The sequence below is a fragment of the Sus scrofa genome, chromosome Y (assembly GCF_054392235.1).
Source record: "Sus scrofa isolate SSC_HxYL_T2T_F1_AM1 chromosome Y, Sscrofa_HxYL_maternal_Yorkshire_Landrace_v2.0, whole genome shotgun sequence".
Taxonomy (NCBI): domain Eukaryota; kingdom Metazoa; phylum Chordata; class Mammalia; order Artiodactyla; family Suidae; genus Sus; species Sus scrofa.
The window spans coordinates 17063120-17077742 of record NC_139402.1 but is presented as its reverse complement, the minus strand read 5'-3'; the positions used below and the strand labels follow the sequence as shown (position 1 = coordinate 17077742).

General features: G+C 44.3%; 1 protein-coding gene and 1 pseudogene across 1 annotated transcript; one reads left to right on the top strand and one right to left on the bottom strand.

The window, feature by feature from the left end:
- LOC146394409 (heat shock transcription factor, Y-linked-like) overlaps positions 1-14623 on the top strand; it is a 116768-nt pseudogene that overhangs the window by 37577 nt on the left and 64568 nt on the right.
- On the bottom strand, positions 9397-13242 carry LOC146394410 (heat shock transcription factor, Y-linked-like). The gene is made up of 3 exons (XM_085009105.1): positions 13235-13242; positions 10516-10783; positions 9397-10092 (listed from the first exon to the last, which is right to left on the bottom strand). The coding sequence occupies exons 1-3, from the start codon at positions 13240-13242 to the stop codon at positions 9397-9399; spliced, it is 972 nt and encodes a 323-aa protein (XP_084865231.1).

Sequence of the window (14623 nt, the reverse complement as noted above, 5' to 3'; positions counted from 1 at the left end):
CCTCTGTCCTAATGTGAGTCTCCTGCTTGTGGCATATTGAGGGGTTTTGCTCTTTTATCCCATCAGCCACTCTGTGTCCTTTCATTGGAGTGCTCTGTCCATTGGCATTTTATCTGATGATCGATAGATGTTTATTTATTGCCACTTTAAAACTCTTAGTCCAGATGATTCTATTATTCTTCATTCTTTCTTTCTCCTTTTTTTTTTTTTTGGATGGCTGGTCTCCATTTATTTTATGCCTGAGTATCACTGTGTGCCTTAGCCTGATAGGTTGAGTGCTCTCTAATTGCAGTTTCGTTCCTCATCATTTCCCCCTTTATTTTTTTTTTTTAATTTACAGAACTGATTTTTGTATTGCTGTAGTCTTTCAGCTTTTGTTTGTTGGAGAAACACTTTATTTCCCCTTCTATTTTAAATGGTATTCTTGCTGGATAGAGTATTCCACGTTGCATAATTTTTTTTTTCCTTTCAGTCCTTTAAATATCTCTTGCCATTCCCTCCTGGCCTGTAGAGTTTCTGTGAAGAAATCAGCTGATAGCCTTATGGGGGTTCGCTTTTAATTGACATTTTGCTTTTCTCTCTCTGCCTTTAGAATCCTCTCTTTATCTTTAATTTTTGCCATTGTTATTATATGTCTTGGTGTGGTTCTATTTGGGTTCAAGTAGTTGGGGCCTTCTGTGCTTCTTGTATCTTGAAGTCAGAATCCTTTAGATTTGGAAAGCTTCCAGGGGTAATTTTTTGAACTATATTTTCAACCCCCTCTTGTTGTTCTTCTCCTTCTGGAATTCCTACTACGCAAAGATTGGCCCATTTTCTATTATACCGTAAGTCTCATATGGCTTTCATCTTTTTCCATTTGGTTTTCCTTCTGCTCTCCTGTTTGGCTGATTGCCATTGTTCTATCTTCCACATCCCTAATTCATTCCTCAGCGTTATTCATTCTGGTCCTCACTGTCCTTAGCTCCATTTGTATCTCTGCAAATGAATTTTTTGGATTTGCTTGGCTCCTCCTTATGTTTTCTCATAGCATTCTGAGGGCGTCTGCATTCCTGTTCATATCTTGTCTTCATTCCTTCAGTCTTTTCACTGTCTCTCTTTTGAACTCTAAGTCTGACAGACAGCTTCAGTGTTGAAGATTTTAGGTGAATTCTCCCATTGTGTAAACTGGGAATGTTTTCTGAGCTTCCTCATCTTGCTTGTGTTTTCCATTTTCTGTGAATTTGGGGAAGCCAAAATGTAGTTTGGCACAGTTGAGGCTGCACCGCATTGGTGGAGCACTTCAGCAGGGCATGCATGGTGTGCTGGGTCACACTGCTGAGCCTAGGTTCTTCCCATTGCCAGGCATGTTTGGGCATTGTGCACCATCCTGAGGGAAGTTGGGGCTGGATGATATGGGATGTGGTTGAGGCACAGCCCTGCAGTTGGGCAGGGCTTTCCCAGGTGCTCAGCAGCAGCAGAGTGCATCCTGCGGGCATGCGGTGCTTTTCGGTGTGCTCAGCTTATCAGTTGCCAAGGGTGGGTGGGGCTGGCCTCCTTGCTCTGTGGCAGAAAGTTGCTTCCTGAGGGTGGGCAGGACCAGGCAGTTCACTCCATGGCAGAGGGCCCTGCTCGAAGGTGGATGGGCCTGGCAGGTGTGCACCATGGTGGAGGTGAACTTCCCACATGTGCCTGGGGATTGCTGGGGCATGCCATTCAGCAGAGCACTTCCCAAAGGGGGGCAGTCCTGGCCTGGTTGCGCCATGGCAGGAGGGTTCTTCCCAAAGGCTAGTGGAGCTGGCCAGGGCTTGCCACATTGGAGTTGCCCTCCCTGCACATGGGCGGGGCTTGCCCTGGTGCTCCATGGCAGTGGGATGCTTCTTGAGTGTGGGCAGTGCTGGCCAGCTCGCTCTGCAGTGGAGAGAGCTTCCCAAGTGTGGGTGGGGCTGGCAGGTGCCCATGGAGGTGGAGGTGCATTTCCCATGGCTAGCTGGGGCTTTCTGGGGCAACCTGTAGCAGTGGAGCACTTCCCAAGGGTGGACAGGGCTGGCCGAGTTGCCCCATGGCAGCAGGGCACTTCCCAAGGGTAGGCAGGGCTGGCCAGTTTCCACTGTGGTCGTGGTGCATTTCCCAATGTGGTGAGGAGTTTCCCAGGGCATGTCAGGGCAGTGGGGCACTTCGCATGGCTGGGCATAATTCCAGACATAAGTTCTTCCAATACGTTTTCAATAATCTTTTCTTTTACTTCTCTTTCTGGAATTCCTACTATGCACAGATTGGCCCACTTTATGTTATCCCATAGGTCTCTTATATTGCTTTCAGGGTTTTTTCATTTGGTGTTCTGTCTGCTGTCCTATTTGGGTGATTTGCTTTCTTCTATCTTCCACATCACTGATAAGTTCCCCTGCATTATTCCTTCCAGCCCTTACTGCCCTTAGCTCATATTGTTGGTCTGCAAATGAACTTTCTAGATTTTCGTGGCTCCTCCTTATGTTTTCTATTTCTTTTCTGAGGGAGTCTGTGTTACAGTGCTTATCTTCTCTGAATCTCTTTAGTACTTTCACTCTGCATTTTGAACTCAAAGTCTGTCAGACTGTTTGAGTGTTGAAGGTTTTAGGTGAATTCTCCTGTTGCATAAACTGGGAATGTTTGCTGAGCTTCTTCATCTTGCTTGTGTTTTCTTTTTTGTGTGAATTTGGGGAAGCCAAAGTGTAGTTTGGCACAGTCAGGGCACATGGTGGTGGTTGGGCTCTTCCTGAGGGCATGCAAGGCTGGCCGGGTCCCACCACCGTGGCTAGGTGCTTCCTGTGGGCAGTCAGTGTGGCTGGGTTGTGCTGCTCTGGTGGGGAGCTTCCGTAGGCTGGGTGGGGCTGGCCAGAGTGTTCTGCCTTGGCAGTGCACTTCTTGAAGCCAGGTAGGGCTTGATGGGTTGTGCCACAAGATTGGAGGGCTTCCTGAGGGCATGCAGGGCTGGCCAGTGCCTGTCATGGTGGAAGTGCACTACTCCTAGGCTGGTGGGTCTGGTTGGTGTACGTACCATTGTTGGTGCCCTTCCGGCAGCCAGGGACAGCTGCCTGTGGTTCTCTCCAGCAGTGGAGGGCTTCCCAAGGGGGGGGAGGGCTGGCCGATGCATGCCTTGGATGACGTTCACTCCCCATGGCCGGGAGGGTCTTGCCCTAGTGGTCAACAGCAGTAGGGGGCTTCCTGAGGGTGGCGGTGCTGGCTCTCTCACGCTGTGTCAGCAGAGCCCTTCCCAAGGGTGGGCAGGGCTGGCCTGTTCCTGCTGCTGTGGTGTTGAACTTCCTGACTTGGGGAGGAGGTTGCTGGGGTGCACCAGGACATTGGGACACTTCCTGTGGGTGGACCACCAAGGAGGTGGTTGCCTTCCCATGGGTAGTGGGCCCAGTCCACTGCAGAAAGAATGTGGCTTCTCCCCGGGCATGCCCGTGGTGGAAGAGGGGGATGTGCTGGGAATGCCCTCTGTGCTCTACTAGCTGTTGTGCAAGTGAAAATGCTGTGGAGCAAGGAGTATTCTCTGGTGGAGCACACATCCTGCTCTCCCCTCCCCAACAATGGTGCAATGTCTCTCCTGCAGGCCCAGACCTTCTCCTGGGTTCCCTCTCTTGTGACTTTCCAGTCCCCAGCCTTTAGCACTTTGCAACCCTTCACCCCTGGGGCACCACTTCCTCATCTCTTATGCTGTCTCCACACCACCAATCCCAGCCTGCTCCCAGGAACTCACCTCCAAAGCCTAGGGCTTGGCACCCAGTCCCCACCAAAGCGTCTCAGTCTTTGGGACCTGTGCCAGCGGTTCTGATGATCTGTGTGGCTCTCATACTGCCTCTCAGTCCTCTAACCTGCTGATGCACTTTTCGTGGAGATCCCTTGGACTCAGCTGATCTTTCCGCAGGTTCGGTGAGTTTCCAGGGTGTGGGTTCCCTTTCTCTTTCACCATTCCCTCTCAGGAGTCCAGTCCTGATGCCCCTTCTCTCTCTCTCCTCTTTTCTGTTGCTTTATGCAGTTGTGTCAAGAGATTCTTCCCATTTTTGGAGGTTTCAGTTCTTCTGCCAGCGTTCAGTTGCTGTTCTGTGTGAGTCATTTTACATGTAGATGTGTATTTTTTGTTGCATCTGTGGGAGAGGTGAACAAATCCCCCTACTCTTTCACCATCTGGGATCTCTAAAATTGTGCCCTTCTTTACCTTTCTCTATGGCCTTTGTTTGTTTCAATGTCTATTTTTTCTACTATGTGTATCACAATTCCTGCTTTCCTGTCTTGACCATTGAAATATCATGTCCCATTCTCTCACATTCAGTCTATACGTGTTCTTTGCTCTAAAGGGTGTCTCTTGCAGACAGCAGGTTGTATGTTTTTGCTTTTTGATTCAATCTGCTGCTCTGTGTCTATTGATCAGAGTATTCAGTCCATTGACCCTTAAGGTAATTATTGAGAAACATGTATTTATTCCCATGTTAAACCTTGCTTTTCAGTTGATTCGTTGTATTACCTTGGTTTTTTTTTTTTTCTCTTTTTTTTTGATGATTTCCATTTATTTTATGCTTGGATACATTTCGTTTTAGTTTTCATGAATGTAATGTTTGGTTTGATTTGTGGTTTCCCTGGTTTTCAAGTAGGTTAACCACTTCCTACATCTGCTTGCTTTAGCCTGGTAGTCATATAGGCTGCAACACGATATTTAAAAATAGGTGTCTATATTTTCATACTTCCTTACCTACACTCTATGCTTTTGAATTTCTTCTTTGAGATCTTCGAGTTTGTCCTTTTGGTGTTCCTTGTGTTTCTCATCACTTTTTGAGTAGATTTTTGTTTGTTTGTATGTGTTGGTGATGTATGCTGGCTTATTTAAGTGACTGCTTTCCAATCTGTATATGTTCTGTCTTCTTTTTTCTCCTTCTTCTTCTTCTTCTCCTTCTTCTTCTTCTTCTTTTAGCCATTTCTGTATTTTTTTAGAATGGGTTTAGTATTGGTGTACTCGTTTAGCTTTTGTTTGTTGGAGAAATTCTCTGTTTCCCTTTCCAGTTCAAATGATACTCAATAAATAAATAAAACATACATAAATGAATAAATAAATAATGATAGTCTTGCTGGGAAGAGTATTCTAGGCTTCAGAGTTTTTCCTTTTGGAACTTTGTATATAGCTTACCAATTTCTTCAGGCCTGTAGTGTTTCTGTAGAGGAATTAGGTGATTTGCGGGTTCTCTTGTAGTTAATGTGATGTATTTCTCTTGCTGCCTTTAGAATCCTCTCTTTATCTTTGCCATTTTCATTATAGTAGGTCTAGGTGTGGGCATATTTGTGTTCAGCCTGTTTTGTGCCTTCTGTGATTACTGTATTTTGATACCTGTTTCCTTTAGTTTGGGAAAATTTTGAGATATAATTTCTTCCAATATATTTCCAATCCACTTTTCTTTTTCTTCTGCTTCTTGAAGTGCTGTAATGCATAGATGGACCCCTGTTATGCTACCCCATAGATCTCTTATGTTGCTTTCATGTGTTTTCATGTGGTTTTCTGCCTGCTGTCCTGATTGGGTGATATCCATTATGCTATCTTCCATGTCACTAATTCATTCCTCTGCACTCTTCACTCTGCCCTTTAGTGCCTTTAGCCCAGTTTGGCTATCTGCAAAAGACTTTTCTAATTTTTCCCTATTTTCCCCTAAATTTCCTCATTCCTCTCGAAAGTAATCGACATGACTGTTTGTAATGTGCTCGTAAATCCCTGATATTCAGCCTTCATTCCTTCAGTATATATTCACTCTACCCCTTTTGAACTCAGGTTTTTTGGCCTACGGAGGTCTGTTGCATTGTTTCTGCTTCACATGAAATCTCCTGTACCTTACGTGGGAATTGTTCCTGGGCTTCTTCACTGTGTCTATGATTTTCTTTTTCTGTGAGTTTGGGGAAGCCAAACTCTAGTCTTGGAGGGTTACTTCTAGGCAAGAGCAACCCTTTGTATTTTGTGGGGTGTTACCATTTATTTGGGGCATGGAGGATTCCATTCTTGCTGGCTCAATCTTGGGAGTGAGCAGGCCATTATCCCGAGGGTGCGGAGTGTATTTCCAGGGAGAGGGAGGTAGTGGGTAGGGCTGGTAGTGCCTTCTTGCTGGGGTCTTAGCAGCAGCAAGTACATGCAGGGAAGTGGCACAGGCTACTCCTTGTTTCAAGGCCTTGGGCGTGATAATGAGCTTTTTGCAGAATCATGAGGTGCCCAGAGCATTTGGTAGTGGCAGTGGCAGTGGCAGTGGCAGTGGCAGTGGCATGGTTTGTGAGTTCCCAGAGAACTTGGAGCAGAAACAGGTAATGTTTGGTCACAATGACCTCTTCTGAGGTGCCCTCTGTGGTGATTAGGGCCACAAGGGGTGCCTGTTCCTGGACCCCTAGTGGTAGCAGGCCATGCACACCTCTGGTGGTTTGCCCCCCCAACTGAGGACCCTTATAAGAAGCACCCTGTCCCTCTTAGCCCACACAGGAGGTGGTACACCACTGCTCCTAGTTACAGGGTCTTGGCAAAGGACAGTGTTCAACCTTCTGGGTGCTTCTTCCGTGCAACTGTCAGAGCATTTGGCACTGACAGTTGCAGGGCGGTTATATGGCCAGGGTGTTGACAGCAATACTGAGTGGTGCTCAGTTGTAGTGCCCGCTCTGATTTCTGACCTCTGAGGTGACTGTGGTCAGAGATTGGACCTGATCACACACCCCTACCGGTGGCAGGCCTTGACTCCCTGTGGTTTCTGAGATGACTGCTTTGGGTTGTCCCCACTGCCTGTAGATAACTCAGGAGGCACCACATCTCACTTACCCACCTGATGCCCATAGCCCCCACCAGAAGGATCTGGACACCTATAGCCAGCACAAGAAGTGTCCAGGCTGCTGTAGCACAAGCAAGTGGCTTCTTGCCACCTGTGGCCTGCACCAGGTGCACCCTGCCCTCTGAAAGCCTGTGCACGTGTGAGCAGGGAGATTCCTTTGGCATCTGCCCCTCCTCCTTTTCCCCTCTGCAACAATGGCACCTTGCTTTTTAAGACAAAGTGGGGTCCTTTCTACTCCAAGGATGGCTCTGAGGTGACTCTTGGTATGATTGAAAATAATTCTTCTGAATGTTCTCCAGAATGACAGTAAAAGAGAAACATAAGAAGCTGCTAAGTCAAATAGATTCTATATCTTTAAGGGACCTGTTCACCTGGCTGAGGTTTGGTGTTAAAGGCCAGCATTTGTATTTAAGCCTGTCTTTGTGTAAAAGAAGAAAGCAACCTCTACGTGTGAATCGGGACATATAAAGGGGTGGAGATAAAGGCAAAAATAACCTAGATCAGTTTGAGGATTTTAGAGAAAATGACACCCACATTTTTTTTCTACTACTTTTTTTTTTTTTTGTAGATGTTTCACTGATGAACTACCACCCTGTGGTGACAGTGATACCATCTCTGATGATGTCATGTGGACATTGTTGTTGCTCTTATGGTGTAAATTATTGTCATGGTTCATGGATAAGATAAAATATCTTATCGTTTGGAGTGTGAAATGTACTTTTTAAGTAATTGTATACCTTTTTTGTGTGTTTTGAGGGCCACCCCTGTGGCATATGGGCAATCCCAGTCAGGGTCAAAGCAGAGGTCTGTCTGCTGCCTTACATTGCCGTAGCAATGCTGGGACTGAGCCACATCTTTAACTTACATCACAGCTCAGGGCAACTCTGGGGCTTTAAACCACAGAGAGAGGGCAGAGGGTGAAGCTGCTTCCTCATGGACACTAGTTAGGTGTGTTAACCTCTTTGCCATCATGGGAACTCAATGGAATTTATTGATTTATTTTTTCTTTGCAATGAAGACAATCTTGTCAACTAATATCCAAGTTCCATTTGAAGTAACAGATAGACTATAATGCAGCTGAGAAAACACTACGTAAATACTATGTATTTTCCCTTTCCAAATTGACTTTTATTTGCCCCTTTTTCCACACCCTCATAATTGAGACCCCCATTCAATACAACTTGGACTATTTCAGAAATCTCTTGACAGCTATTCTCTATTTCCTTAGTTCCATTTTCCTTTTTGAAACAGTTACAGCTAGGGGACATGTCAAATGCTCCTCTCTAATTATCAAACATTTCAAATATTAAAAAACGGCAAAATAATCTGCCATTGAAAACAATTAAAATGACAAAAGGACAACCTGCAATGGGAGACAATTATTTCAGATGATGCAACCAATAAGGGCTCAATCTCTAAAATCTGCAAACAACCTATACACCTCAACAACAAAACAGCCAATTACTCAGTGGAAACATGGGAAAGAGACCTGCATAGACATTTCTCCAAAGAGAATATACAGAGGGCCAACAAGCACATAAAGAAATTCTCAACATCACTGTTTATTAGAGAAATGCAAATATACACTACTATGAGGTATCACTTCACACTGGACAGAATGGCCGACATTAACAAGTCCACACATGAGAAAATGCTAGAGAGGGTATGGAGAAAAGAAAACTCTCTTACACTGTTGGAGGAATGTAAACTGTTACAACCGCTATGGAAACACTTCAGAAAACTAAATATAGAACTAGCATGTCACGCAGCAATCCCACTCTTGGGCATACACCTGGGGAAAAAAAAGTTTCCATGAAAACTATATGTGCGCATGTATGTCCAATGCAGCACTATTCACAAGAGGAAAGACATGGAAATAACCTAAGTGACCGTTGGAAAGAATGGATTAAGGGATGTTGTATATATACACAATGCAACACCACTCAGCCGTAAGAAAAGAACAGAATAATGCCATTTGCAGCAACACGGCTGGAACTGGAGACTCTCCTACTAAGTGAAGTAAGCCAGAAGGAGGAAGGCAAGCACAATATGACATCACTTATGTGTGGAATGTGATATATGGCACAACTGAAACTTTCCACAGGAAAGACACACATGGATTTGGACAACAGGGTTTTGGTTGCCAAGGGGGAGTGTGCAGGATTGTGATGGACTGGGATTCGGGGGTTGAAAATGCAAACTATTGCATGTGGAGTGGGTATGCAATGAGGTCATGCTGTATAGCAATGGGAACTATCTCTAGTCACTTTTGATGCAGCATAATGTGAAACAAAGGATATGTATGTGTGTGGGTGTGCGTCTTGGGTGGGTGGGTCTGTGACGGGGCCACTTTGCTGCACAGTATGAAAGTGATAGAACACAGTAAACCAGCTATGATGGAAAAATCATTTTAGAAAAAGAAATGCAGCATCCTTTTACTCTTAACTGTGTCAAAAGTAAAGAAATTGAAGCTATGAAGATGAACATACAAGTTTATTGCTGAAATAACAGAATTGCAGGAATTTGGTGACATTTGCCAGCATAAATGTTCATCTTCACTCTCCTGCATAACCTATAGTCCTTTGATAGGTCAGTGGTAATTAGGGTGATGTTCAGATACGGAAGAGGACTGAGGATTTGGCCTTGAAAGCGAGGCAGCAGATGTGTCAGTGGCCATTGGCATTAGGAACCATGGATGGGCTGCTGCTTGGGGGTTAGACACAGGGCACTCAGTTGGTGATATATTCTGGTATCTGGTTGGCAAAGGAGAAGGCTCCACCCTCAGTCCAAAATAACCACTTGGGAAGTTAGAAATAAGGTGGTACTGAGAAATGGAAGTGGTAGTTGTAATGAAATTCACGATGTGGCCACTTGCTGGAGAGTAGCTGCTTTGTGAGTGCATGTGAAACGTGGTCAACTGACTAAAAATAGCATGTTGAGCCATGACAATTTGTCCTGGTGGCCTGACTGATGGTGATGATGGAGAAGAAAGACCACTTCTAGTTGGGGTAGTTGTATTAGAAATTCTCTGGCTCATAGAAGGCCATCTTATTAAAGGCACATTTAGGTTTGTAGAGGCTGAAAATGCATCTTCTCCACGAGTTTCTGCAGCCACATCAGAATTATGGTTATCCACATCACCCCCTGTTCTAGAGCGCTTCTTGCTGCAACCTTGAAGTAGAGAAGCCGATACTGGAGAAGCATTTTTCACCCTGACTCTTCTTTTCATCCTCACCAACAGATGGGGACAGCCTCGTTTAAAATTTGGATTATGGTAGAACTGCAGCTAAAACCAAAAGAGAAAGGTATTTAGTGACCTTTTAAACAAAGATACGAGGACAAAGAATCCATACAAATCTGACTTGTTTCATCACACAGAGTTAATGTCAGGAAATAATACTCATCTATTACTAACATTTTCAAAAATTTATGTAGTGGGAACAGGCAATTATGGTCCTTAAATAAAAATGCCTGGTGCATTTACAGTAACAGTATGAGGTTCAGGGGCTTGTATTGGGTGAGGTTCATTGAGAAGGCTCCAGGTGGCTAGGAAATTTCTCTATCACCCCAAATATTTTATGACCAAGTGGCCTTCAATTTAAAAGCGTAGCAGTACTTCATCCCACTTTCAAGGTCTACTATGACCCTATATGTATGAACATATTTGCAGATGTCCCTCTGTAAATAGTAACTGGACATTTCATAATACCTTGTTCCAAGCAGAGACTTCATTATCTTCTGCCAGAATGTTGGCTAGTGAGGCAGGTCTTTGAAAATTCCTTCGCAATTTAGTAAATCCATAAAGGTTAAGCTGTCGAACTAAGCTTTTCATACTCTCAGTTTCAAAAATTCTGAAGGGAGCCTTTCTCTCCAGAACTTCTTTCTTGAAGCGTTCTTCATTAATCACGATCGAGGTTCCATTTTCATCCCACCAAATGGACTTAAATCGATCACTTTCAACAATTTCCCAAAGTTTTCTGGGAAAGGGCAGAGGAGGAAAATCATTATCTCCATCTGGTTCAGAGGCACACAATGTGTGGCATGGCTCTTTCATCAGGGAGCCCTCAGACAAAGCCTGGAAAGCTTTTTCTTCAATCTGAGACCTCAAGTCCAAGTCCCCAGTGATTGAGTTATCACACCATGGAGATGTAATGGAGGATTCTGAACCAATTGATTCATCTTTAGGAGACACACCTTGAATTTCTGAAGGAGCATGTGCCATCTCAGATAAATTTCTCTTCAGCTACTTTTCTCACCTGCATGGCTTTTGAACTCTGCAGTTTTAAATGCTGCTTTGGTAAGCCTACACAGATAAACTATCCAATCCATCACAATGGTTGCCAGCCTGAGTAGCTGTGACATCACAAGACACTAGTCTCCTAGCAATCTGAGCATCACCTTCAGTCAGGGTTTACTTCTCTATGAAATTAGCCCAGTTAATATAAAATATGAGCTCCGTACTTGAACAGTAACCCAAAGAGAGAAAAAAAAAATGAGATCAGCAAATGAGACCCCACTCCAATGGAATCTTTTTAATAAAAAAATCACATAAATAAATAAATCCATTTCATCCCTGAAGTAAACGCAAGTTCTCTCTTGTGCACATATGCACTTGTGCCTGTTATGTAAGGCCTTGTAAATGGAAGAAAAAAAAAAAAAAAACAACGGCAAAGTGAAACAAAAGCTATGCAGCTCTTGAGAGTGTATAACTAGAATCTGTGCAGTATTTATATTCAGAAAAACATAGCCAGTGTTCTATGTTGGCTAGCTTGTTACAAAAGTGTTCTGATCTCTGCCGTGCTATGGGTTCAATCCCTGGCCTGGGAACTTCTGCATGCCCCAGGTACAGTCCAAAAAATAAAAAGACAAAAAGAAAAGAAAAAAAACCAAATACACAATCAAAAACAAAACAAAACAAAACAAACCATGACCTTTATCACTAACCAAGACATGGAAGGGCCCTGGGCACCAGGCAAAATATCTATAGCCATAGAGACAAAAAAAAGATTGATGGTTGCTTGTGTTAGGAGAGGAAATGTGGGGAAGTACCATCCAAAGGGTATGAGATTTCCTTGTGGATTGATACAATGTGGACTGAGGAATTGATGGGTGCACCACATTCTGAAGATTATATATGCCCTTGAACTGAATACTCTAAAACTTATACCATAATGTTGTCACATTGTTAAAAACTGACAATGATCTGGTATCACTGATTTTATTATATCGAGTTTTCTGTGTATCCTACGCAAGTAGTCTGTGTGTTAAACAATATTCCAAACATTTTCCGTTAGGTTGCTGAGGGAGGAATGCACAAGGCCAAATAGTGCACAAGAGGAATTTATTAGGGTCTCTGAGGGGGCTGGGCAGAGCCCACGATGGCATCAGCCTTGACTGCAAGGAGGTGTTAGGCTTATAAAGCATCTGTGGTGGGAGTCTGTGGTTGGAGTCCATGGTGGGACCTTGTGGCAGGGAAAATGGAGAAGAAAGGGAAGGTCAAGGGAGGTGTAGGGACTCAAGTCCCATGACAGAGCACAGTTAATCCTTGTAGGCAGTTAGTCTGTGCAGGCAGTTGCTTCCCACAGGTCCTCGTTTCTTGCTGCCCAACTTGCACATCCACATTCTGGGAGGGGTGTCCACAGCAAGTCTCTCAGGTGAGCAGCAATAGTTGGGGTGTATGGCGGTCTGTCTCCATCCTCCTAGGCTCCTCTCATTCAAGCCTTCCATTATATGGGATAGGGATGAATGTCTACTCTTCTCTATCTGCTTCCTGCTGGCCTGTGGTGAGGAGTACTTGTGGATGGACATGGTATATGCTACCATAGAGGATGGGAAGAAAGGAAAAATAAGATTAAACATGGGTTGATACCAGTATTGTTGAAGGAGGAGTGTAGTTTCATCTGAGTAGGTTTTAACACGTGATGTGGTATTAACACGTAAATCACAGGAGCTATTGGTCATAAAACATGTTGTCTCCTTTCTGTTGCTATAGGAGAAGACCGTGAAAATATAAGGTTGTCGCTGCCAGCTGATGCTGCTTTGAGAACAGCTGGTGTCATCACGTCTGACAGGGCACATAAACCCTACGTTCTTGGCAATACAAAGGCTTGCCTGAAATTACTTCCATAAGATTTCTTAGTCTTCCATGGATGTCTGACCCACAGCTACTCCATTCTGCCTTTTCTCCCTATTGGCCCATGCAGTTGCCATGGTCAATGATCTCTGTATTTCTAGATGAGAGAAGATGCAAGAATTTGGGCCCATAGAGATCCTCACCTGAAATCGGTCTGAAGGCCTGTGCCTCACCGCTGCTCACCTCCCTGAGCTCTGCTCAGCTGGTGCTGCAGGTCAACAGCTGCTGTGCCTCAAGTTTTCCTGCACGGAGAGCCTCTAGGCAAGTGCTAACTTGAGGTCACAGTTGGCCATACTCCCCCATGGTCGTACATTTGACCATAGTTTGGGGAGGCATTTCATGACCATTTCATCTCACAGTGCCAGCAATGAACATTACTAGGTCTGGCAATGATGTCACAGATAGGCCATTAAATGTGCTAGTCCTGGACAAAGCCATACTAGGAGTAGCCAAAAGTCTCTGGACCACCCATCTTCCTCGTCTATTATGGTCCAGGAAAATATTCCCTCTTGTTGCATGTTCCCATATCTAGAGACCACTGATCTCATATGGAACTATATATCATTTTCAGTGACTCAGTTACACTTCTGGAAATGCAAGAGACAGCAATTTTGTGGAGACAGTGAATAAAACATAAACCTAGAGACTCTCATGCTGAGAGAAGGAAGTCAGAAAGAGAAAGACAAAGACCACATGATAACACTTATATCTGGTGTCTATTTTAGAGCACAAGTGAAGCTTTCCACAGAAGAGAAAAACATGGAATTTGAGAATAGACTTGTGGTTTCCAGGGGGAGGGGGACTGGGACAGATTGGGATTGAGTGGGAGCTTGGAGTTCATTGAGGCAGTCTCTTGCCTTCGGAATGGATAAGCAGTGAGATCCTGCTGTGTAGCCCTGGGAACTATGTCTCCTCACTTGTGATGGAGCAAATAATATAAACATGTCTATGTACCTGGCTCACCATGCTGTGCAGTAGAAAATATAACAATATATTGGTGGCAATAAAAACAAATTAACCTATTCTGATAAGGAGTGGAAAAATATAAGAAAATATTTGTGGTCTCTTAAAAATTATGTGGAAAGCAGTATTCATAAAGTCATAAATGAAAATTGAAAAGCTTCACACAAAACAGCCCTGTTTTATCGCTGTTCAGCTGGATTAGTCCGTTCCTTTTCTTTAAAGGAAATTTCATTCTGGCTTGTCCACTCAGCTGTACTCCCCAGTGTTCTAAGGCTGGTTATCCCTTGACAGTTTAAACATTCCCAACACAAGGGAGCCGTTAAATTTCGATTAATGTAGCCCAGGAGAGTTATGTCACTTGGCTAAAGTCTTACCTGCTGATTGAGCTTGAGTAACAGTTGAAGGAAACATAATTGTGCCCTTGTGAGAGCAGGTATTAGTTGGCCAGGTGAGGGGATCCCACCTAGGAACATCACTGAGAAGAGCCTTGGAGAGGAGAAACCCACCAAGGTAGATGAGAAGGTCAACAAATGACCATGTGGTCATGGGGGGGGGGCAATCTTGGGATAGTGGTGTCCTTCTGATGGTGACTTCTTTTTGTCCAGGCATTGGTGTTTCTGTTATTAGGGCCTTGTTTTAGGGTGAGTTTGATGTCAGTAATTCCCTCTGTAGACCAGTGCAATGTGGATGTCCTTCTTAAGAGGGAAATAGAGATTTTAAG